This window comes from Mytilus edulis, chromosome 12, assembly GCF_963676685.1.
Source record: "Mytilus edulis chromosome 12, xbMytEdul2.2, whole genome shotgun sequence".
NCBI classification, from domain to species: Eukaryota; Metazoa; Mollusca; class Bivalvia; order Mytilida; family Mytilidae; genus Mytilus; species Mytilus edulis.
In genome coordinates, this window is record NC_092355.1 from 61,863,004 (window position 1) to 61,872,663 (window position 9,660).

Genomic DNA, 9,660 nt, shown 5'->3' on the forward strand with positions numbered 1-9,660 from the left:
TGTCTATTTACTCTGAGTAGTCAGGTCAGGTCTAGACCGTGTGTTGTGTTGTGATATTTGTTTGTCTATTTACTCTGAGTAGTCAGGTCCAGACCATGAGTTGTGATATTTGTTTGTCTATTTACTCTGAGTAGTCAGGTCAGGTCCAGACCATGAGTTGTGATATTTGTTTGTCTACTTACTCTGAGTAGTCAGGTCCAGACTATGTTTTATTTGTTGTTATATTTGTATGTATATTTACTCGAGTAGTCAGGTCAGGTCCAGGCTATGTGTTGTTTGTAGTTGTTCGTCTATTTATTATGAGAAGTCAGGTCCAGATCATGTGTTGTGTGTTGTTACATTTGTTTGTATATTTACTCTGAGTAGTCAAGTCAGGTCCAGACAATGTGTTACAGTTTGTTGTTACATTTGTTTGTCTATTTACTGTGAGTAGTCAGGTCCAGATCATGTGTTGTGTGTTGTTACATTTGTTTGTATATTTACTCTGAGTAGTCAGGTCAGGTCCAGACCAGGTGTTGTGTGTTGTTCCATTTGTTTGTCTAATTACTCTGAGTAGTCAGGTCCAGACCATGTGTTGTTTGTTGTTATATTTGTTTGCTTATTTACTCTGAGTAGTCAGGTCCAGACCATGTGTTGTTTGTTGTTATATTTGTTTGCTTATTTGCTCTGAGTAGTCAGGTCCAGACCATGTGTTGTTTGTTGTTATATTTGTTTGCTTATTTGCTCTGAGTAGTCAGGTCCAGACCATGTGTTGTTTGTTGTTATATTTGTTTGCTTATTTACTCTGAGTAGTCAGGTCCAGACCATGTGTTGTTTGTTGTTATATTTGTTTGCTTATTTACTCTGAGTAGTCAGGTCAGGTCCAGGCCATGTGTTGTGTATTGTAATATTTGTTTGTCTATTTACTCTGAGTAGTCAGGTCCAGGCCATGTGTTGTGTGTTGTTATATTTGTTTGTCTATTTACTCTGAGAAGTCAGGTGCAGAACATATTTTAGTATTAGTATGTCAGTGTTATGCTTTAAAAAAAAGGTAGGTTTCACATTTAGTGCAGTACTCTGATTACATGTATAGTTCAGTGAGGTGTAATGATGTGTCTCATGTTCTGTGTTGAACATCAGTGTTGTGTCCTGTTGTGTATCATGTTCTGTGTTGAACATCAGTGTTGTGTCCTGTTGTGTCTCGTGTTCTGTGTTGAACATTACTATTTTGTCATATGATTCATGTCCTGTGTTGAACACCAGTAATGTGTCATGTGATTCATGTTCCGGTGTTGTACATCAGTGTTGTGTCCTAATATGTGTCTTGTTCTGTGTTGAACATAAGTGTTGTGTCCTGTTGTCTCTCATGTTCTGTGTTGAACATCAATGTTCTGTCATATGATTCATGTCCTATGTTGAATATTAGTGTTATGTCATGATATGTCACATGTTGTCTTTAAATGCATGTTGTTTCATGATGTGTCTCCTATTTTGTATTGAAAACAAGTGTTGTGTCATAATATGTCACATGTTTTTTGTTGGACATCAGTTTTGTGTCATGATATGTCTCATGTTTTTTGTTGGACATCAGTGTTGTGTCATGATGTGTCTCATGTTATGTGATGAACATCAGTGTTGTGTCATGATGTTTTTTATGCCCCACCTACGATAGAAGAGGGGCATTATGTCTTCTGGTCTGTGGCTCCGTTCATGCGTCCGTCTGTTCATGTTAAAGTTTTTGGTCAAGGTAGTTTTTGATGAAGCTGAAGTCCAATCCACTTGAAACTTAGTACACTTGTTGCTTATGATATGATCTTTCTAATTTTAAAGCCAAATTAGACTTGTGACCCCAATTTCACGGTTCACTAAACATAGAAAATGAAAGTGGGAGTTTCAGGTTAAAGTTTTTGGGCAAGGTAGTTTTTGATGAAATTGAAGTCCAATCAACTTGAAACTTAGTACATATGTTCCCTATAGTATAATCTTCCTAATTTTAATGCCAAATTAGATTATTACCCAATTTTTACAGTCCATGGAACATGGAAAAAGATAGTGCAAGTGGGGCATCCATGTACTTTGGACACATTCTTGTCTTGTTCTGTGTTGAGCATCAATGTTGTGTCATGATGAACATCAGTGGTGTGTCATGATTTGTCTTTATGTTCTGTGTTGAGCATCAATGTTGTGTCATGATGTTGTTCATGTGTTGTGATGAACATCAGTGGTGTGTTATTATACTGTTATAATGTGTCTCATGTTCTGTGCTGAACATCAGTGTTTCATCATGATGTGTCTCATGTTCTGTGCTGAACATAAGTGTTTTGTCATGATGTGTCTCATGTTCTGTGTTGAACAACATCAGGGACTAGACTTAACTGTTTTTCTGTAGGGGCCAAGCTGGCCCCTAAGATATTTTTTTCAGGGGCCCACTTGAAATTCTAGGAGCCCACTAAATCTTTATACTAAAAGAATAACAGAAAATAAAACTCAAAATTACTTTTTATATACTAACAGTGTTTCAGCTTGAATCTCAGGGCAGAAGGGTGCTAGTTTTCTGAAAAGGCACTTAAGCCCAGAGGATCATATTAGTTTGATGAAACAATACATTGCATATATTGCAGAATCTTAAAACTGTTAATTCTCCATAATTGTTAAAAGCAAAAACATTTGTTTCATAAATACAGTAGTAAAACAGGAAGTACAGTTTTTATTTATGTTCAAATACAAATTTCTTTAATTCTTCTTTAAATGTACATGATGTATGTTCATGGTATGAAACAAAACAGTTTTTCTAATGAAGCCTTATTATGGAATCCTACTTGTAAGTTTTGAGTCTTGAAAATGTTTTTGTGTGGTAACCTTTATAGTTTATAATATTTGATTTATTGCCACCAGAAATGTATCATAAGATTTGACAATATTTATTTTAGGTCATTTCCTAACAAAATTATCTCCCTTCAATTTTTTAAATTCCTGTTGACATGTAGACAATATGGCTCTTTCTTTGAACATTAAATACTATCTCAATCCAATCCATCCTCTTACATGTCTAATAGTGTTTATCAAAATATATTTTTCAAATAGTTTTTAATGAAGATTGGCTATCAAACTAGATATTGAGATATTTATTTACGAGATTTTGTGGTTCATTTTTTCATCAAATATTTTTGTTATTAGCGAATCAGGGACAAGTTACCATCTAACACAGGCTTGCAATGACTCCCAGGACAATACGAAAACATCCCTTTTGCAATGCTTATTGACATGATTGAACAGTTTAGAATAAAACACTATTCAATAATGAAATAATCGTAGAAAATTTTGCAGAATTAAGAAAACATGCAGAAAGAAAGAGTTATATGCCATATCGTGACTCCGGATTGAAAACAGAGCTGTCCAACTGGGTTTAGGTTATTAGACAGAACCTACTGGTTTTCGGAAATATATTACTATATTGCTTTGATAAGACAAACAGGTTTCCTTTTGGGAACAGTCTATATTAATATCGTGGGGGAAAGGGTACAAAGGGGATTTACTTCAATTTTTTTACAGTCCCCAGCTGGGCGATCAGGATGATTGAATATATTCGCCAAGCCGAGACTCTGGTCGCCTTGGGCGCCTCAGCGAGTGTTAAGTTTAGTCCCTGAACATCAGTGTTTTGTCATGATGCGTCTCATGTTCTGTGTTAAACATCAGTGTTTTGTCATGATGTGTTTCATGTTCTGTGTTAAACATCAGTGTTTTGTCATGATGTGTCTCATGTTCGGTGTTTAACATCAGTGTTTTGTCATGATGTGTTTCATGTTCTGTGTTGAACATCAATGTTGTGTCATGATGTTGCTCATGTGTTGTGATGAACATCAGTGGTTTGTTATAAAATAGTGTCTCATGTTCTGTGTTGAACATGAGTGTTTTGTCATGATGCGTCTTGTGTTCTGTGTTGAACAGGAGTGTTTTGTCATGATGTGTCTCGTGTTCTGAGTTGAACATGAGTGTTTTGTCATGATGTGTCTCGTGTTCTGTATTGAACATCAATGTTGTGTCATGATGCATCATATTGTGTGTTATACACCATGGTTGTGTCACAATATGTCTCATGTGATGTTGCTCATTTGTTGTGATGAACAACAGTTATGTTATGATGTAGCTCGTGTTCTATGTACATGTTGATCTTCAACGTTCTGTAATTATGTGGCTCCTGTTCTGTGATAAACATCAGTGTTGTGTCATGGTGTGTCCCATGTTCTGTGTTGAACATCAGTGTTGTGTCATGTATCATGTATGTCCCATTTTCTGTGTTGAACATCAGTGTTGTGTTATGTATCATGTGTGTCCCATGTTCTGTGTTGAACATCAGTGTTGTCATGTATCATGTGTATCTCATGTTCTGTGACGAACATCAGTGTTAAGTCATGTGGCTCATGTATTGTGTTGAACATCAGTTTTGTGTCATGATGTGACTTACGTTTTGTGTTGAACATATCTGTAGTGTTATGATGTGTTACATGTTCTGTGTTTTACACCAGTGTTGTGTCATGATGTGTCTCATGTTCTGTGTTGAAAATCAGTGTTAAGTCATAATGTACCATGTTTTGTGTTGAACACCATTGCTGTGTCATGATAAGTTTACCTATTTGATAGTCAATGTTACAAGTTTACCGACTTGATAGTTAATGTTACAAGTTTACCTATTTGATAGTCAATGTTACAAGTTTACCTACTTGATAGTCAATGTTACAAGTTTACCTACTTGATAGTCAATGTTACAAGTTTACCTACTTGATAGTCAATTTTACAAGTTTACCTACTTGATAGTCAATGTTACAAGTTTACCTATTTGATATTCAATGTTACAAGTTTACCAACTTGGTATTCAATGTAACAAGTTTACCTCTTGATAATCAATGTTAGCTCCGTTCGCTAGGCAAAGCTTCAATTCTTCTACTCTTCCGTTTTGAGCAGCTTCAATAAGTTTCTGTAAGTAAAAAATAGATTTTACATTTAACAGAATGTAAAGAGTGTAGTATCTTAAATGTTTTTCACGCTAACGCCAGACAATAACTATATTTTAGAATGACCAATTTTTATTGGTTAATAGAAGGGAGACAATGTACTCTATTGAATACAATAATGTGACAAACAATAGTTGGGGTGTGAATTGAAAGCGGTGAAAAATATATATTGTTTTGGCAAAAGGGGTGGTGAAAAAGAAAATAGACCCAGAGGAAACCCTGCTTATGATTACATTGTATACTGTTCCTAAATTTTGAAGAAGAAAAAGATTTTTTTAAAAACATTTCATCCTCACATAATAAAGCTAATCTGAGTGAAAATTGTGTTTCAATATTTTCAATATAAACATGTAATCTATAACAACTTGGAAAGGAGCAGTGTAATATTTGTATGTTTGATGATATAACTTGTTTGACAGATATACTTTGAATGTCTCTAAGTTTTCTCTGATAAAAAAATAAAAGTTGTTTTTAATATTTTAGCCTAAAAACATATTTTCAATCAAGAAAAAGAAATCAATAAATAGTGACTATTTAATGATCAAGTAGCCTTTTTGTCAGTGGGGACATATTTGACACTTATGTGTTTTTACAGGTGTTAATCATTACTTCCAAGTTTTATGACAATCAATAGGTAAGCTTAGGTAATTAAAATGAATAGACCTCTTTTGAGTTCGTTGCATTTCTGTCAAAAACTTTTTGTTTCAGTGAACATCATTCATGCGCTTAGGGGTCTTCGTCACTTCTTTCCCGTGTTGAGCGAGCAGTTAAAAAATATAATGCTTTATTGCAGGAGTTATAATGGTTACAGTATTTTGTTCATAAAAAAGCTTCTGTCCAAGTTTCTTAAAATTCCATGAAGGTTTGACAAAAAAAAATTGATGTCTAAAAAAAAAATTTAACAACAGAATGAACCTTAATGTTGACGCCGTCAAGGGAATCTAGGATCACATTGTCTCGCTTTCGCAACATAAATGTTGGAGGCTCGACAAAAATCACTTGACTGTTTGACTATAAAGAAGAAAAATCTTACCTCATTCAAATCTTCCATATTTCCTTAAATAGAAAAATAAATGTATAAATCTGTTGAGTGATTATTGCGTTTAAATCCGCTGCAATTGTTTGCACCCTTCTTAAGTCACAAATTTGATGTTCAGTAGTTGTCGTTTATTGATGTGGTTCATAAGTGTTTCTCGTTTCTTTCCTTTTTTATATAGATTAGACCGTTAGTTTTCCTGTTTGAATGGTTTTACACTAGTAATTTTTGGGGCCCTTTATAGCTTGCTGAGCGGTGTGAGCCAAGGGTCCGTGTTGAAGACCATACTATATGACCTATAATGGTTTACTTATAAATTGTGACTTGGATGGAGAGTTGTCTCATTGGCACTTATACCACATCTTCATATATCTATATACGGCAATACTATTTGGGTTGGACAGATAATTCACACATCCTACAGCTCATCAGTCTTACAAAAGTCAGACTATTAAAGAGCGTATGGTACTTTGACAAAAGGACAAGTTATTGCACAGCTTTCAACAATGAGAAGTGAATACCTTAATTACCTATACCTTTTTATCTTACTAGTATTCAGAATATTTTCAGTCTATACTTATAGATTATCGTTGATCATCTCAATGAGACTGATTTTCTCGCTTGAGCTGGTACAGCGAAAGTGAGAAAAGCAATCGAGTTGAGATGACCAATGATAATCTGTTTATCGCTATTTTACCTATGACGACGTTGTCAATTTCATGTCAATTTCGTTAGCAACGCCACGTGGCCTCCTTAGTTTTTAGCGATAATTTTTCCATCTCAAGCGAGAAGCATGATATAAAAATTATCACAAAAAAAGATCAAAAGAAAAATGCACAAAATAGCGATAAAAAATTATATTCTTTTTTATCATGAAATCAACAAAGTATTAAACAAAACAATCCATATTTGAATTATAAACCATCTAAGCTAGGTTTTAACTTTTGACTTCAGCTTTATGATGATAGAAAGGCAAAGCAGCAAATATAAATTTTTAATTATGGGTTTACTGGACAATGATTATGGATCAGCCTCCCAAACATGAGACGGATTTTTACAATTTGACAGAGTTTTCAAAAATAAGATTTTTCAAAAAGGCAGAAACATTCAAAACCCAAAAGACACTAGCAAATAATTTATAAATATATCATGTGTGTGGAAATATTATTTGTGAGCTCTTGTCCCTGGGGAAGTATAATTGTAAATTTTTATATTCCCGGTCTTTCTCTGCCTGCATTTTCTGTTTTTTACTCGAGTCAACGAGAGACAACTGACGCTATGTGATGAGAATGTCAGGTGAACTAATTATATAAAACATATATGATATAATACATACTAATTTAATTAAAACTGAGGTCAGCTATATTTATCAGTAAGAAAGTGCCTTCATCTAAAGCTTCTCTGAAAAATATTGATAAATCATATTTACTTGTTTAAGTCTGATATATGTAAAATATATGTATCACTTAATAATACTTTATCGGTACTTCTTCAGTACCTGTTGTGATATATATGAATGTTTCTTTATCTTATAAACATATCAATGTTTGTGTGTTATTTCCTGTTTCAACAAAATAACTATGAACAGTAAAGGTTTTTTTTTTAATTTTTCATTAACATGAATAAATCCTTACCTAGGCCTTATGGCCAGCTTCATGAAAATGTAGACCTTGTCATTTGAAGATAATTTTTTTTCGTTACCTATATATTGACATCTACATATTTCCGTTCTTACTTTTTTGGGTTGCGTTCCCATTGACATATACCGTTGAAAATATTGCGGGAGTTATGATTTGTTTTACCTGTTTCATATAGGCTTGATGTCAGTGTGGGATGTAGCCTTAGCACTCCATTTAGATGAAGTAAACGTTTAACAGTATGGCTGTGTTCTGCTTTCTATATTACATCTATAGTTGATTATTAAGCTCCAGCAGATACATGTTTGTGTACCTCACATTTTTTGTTTTCCTTTACCCCAAGTTTTGTCTTGTTTACTATGAAGTATTGGTTTTCAGTATTTTGAATGTTAAAACTATTTATTGATTATCTCCCCTTTAAGACCTTGAATATTTGACTGAACACTTACCTATAGCATCATCTTGACAGGACAGGGATCAACTTGACTGGACAGGGATCACATCGACAAGACAGGGATCAACTTGATCGGACAAGGATCAAATAAATACAGATGACAGATGCTTAAAATGAGAATATAAATGTTTCTATTTCAGGTTGAAATAATAATTGCATGTAATAAAGATGCTTGTGTATTGTTTGACCTCTTTTATTGATTGGTTGCTGTCTCATTGATATAGGCCTCTAAACCTTCACTCATACAGGATGCATTCTTTGTTTTAATGTCTTGTTTACGGTATAAAAACACAGGTCTTGTGATATTTTAAAAGTAAAATATATCGGTCAATTATCTCCCCCTGTCAGAGTAAAAATTAACATTCACTCTTTTGAAATAAATTTCAATAATAAATGATTGTATATAGTTCACATACAATGTGCATTTACCTATAATAACAACTCAACTGGACAAGTATTAAATTGACTGGACAGTCAATGATCCCAAGAACTGGACAATAATTACAAGGACTGGACAATGATCAAATAAAAATCAATAATAGACATTATAGATGTTGAAACTGAAAATATAAATGAAATAAAAACACTTTATAGAGACACTTGTCTATTTTTAAAAACCATGTTGACCTCTTTTGTTGATTGGTTGCTGTCTCAATGACATAGACCTCCCATCTTACAATCATAAAAGACATTTTGATTTCTTAGTTAACACTCTATTTGTAATGCTTGCAATATTTAATTAGTTTCAACTCCCAAATGCAATTAATTTCGGATTATGTCATTTTATTTTTTGTCTCCCCATGTACAAAAGCTGCAGAATGCAAAATGTTAATCTTTTTCAAAAAGAATTAATAAAAACACTTGTTTAATGCTTTTTTAGAATGAATCCTATAGCTCTGGATTATCTTCCCTTTAGGAATTTTCACATTTAAAATTTCAATGTATTTCCGCGTTTTCAATCGATACAGTCTTCACGATAAAGTTTTGAGTCCACAAGCCCTAAGCTCAATTTCTTAAAACTTTTAGTTGTCTTCTGTCGGCTTGTAGAGAAGAAATGTACAAGCCTGGGTCATCATGGACATAGGACTTGTGGTTAAGCATGAAGACTGTTGATAAAATAAATCATTAAATGTTGCAATACAATTTGATTTGTGCATCTTGTTTACTATAATGTATTGGTTTTGGGTATTTTGAATGTTCAAACTATTTCTTGATTATCTCCCCTTAGAGTTTGAATATTTTACATTAGAATTAAATTTCAGTAGTATATGATCCTATATAGTTAACATATGAAGTACTTACCTATACTAACAACAGTCTGACTGGACAGGGAGCAAGTTCACCAGACTGGACAAGGATCAACTTGACTGGACAGGGATCAAATCCACTGGACAAGGATCAACTTGACTGGATACCAGGATAGGGATCAACTTGACTGGACAAGGATCAACTTGACTGAACAGGGATCAACTTGACTGGACAAGGATCAACTTGACTGGACAAGGATCAAATCCACTGGACAAGGATCAACTTGATGTGACC

General features: G+C 33.7%; 1 protein-coding gene across 1 annotated transcript in view; it reads right to left on the bottom strand.

Moving 5' to 3' along the window:
* Nucleotides 1–9,007, bottom strand: part of LOC139498896 (uncharacterized) — a 253,701-nt gene extending 244,694 nt beyond the window's left edge. The window contains exons 1-4 of the mRNA XM_071287485.1: nt 8,114–9,007; nt 7,364–7,428; nt 6,025–6,047; nt 4,871–4,954 (exon numbers count right to left, since the gene is read on the bottom strand). Coding sequence (XP_071143586.1) covers nt 4,871–4,954; nt 6,025–6,042 — 102 coding nt within the window. The 5' untranslated portion in view covers nt 6,043–6,047; nt 7,364–7,428; nt 8,114–9,007. The remainder of the gene's footprint in view (nt 1–4,870; nt 4,955–6,024; nt 6,048–7,363; nt 7,429–8,113) is intronic.
* Between the last annotated feature and the right edge of the window lie 653 nt (nt 9,008–9,660).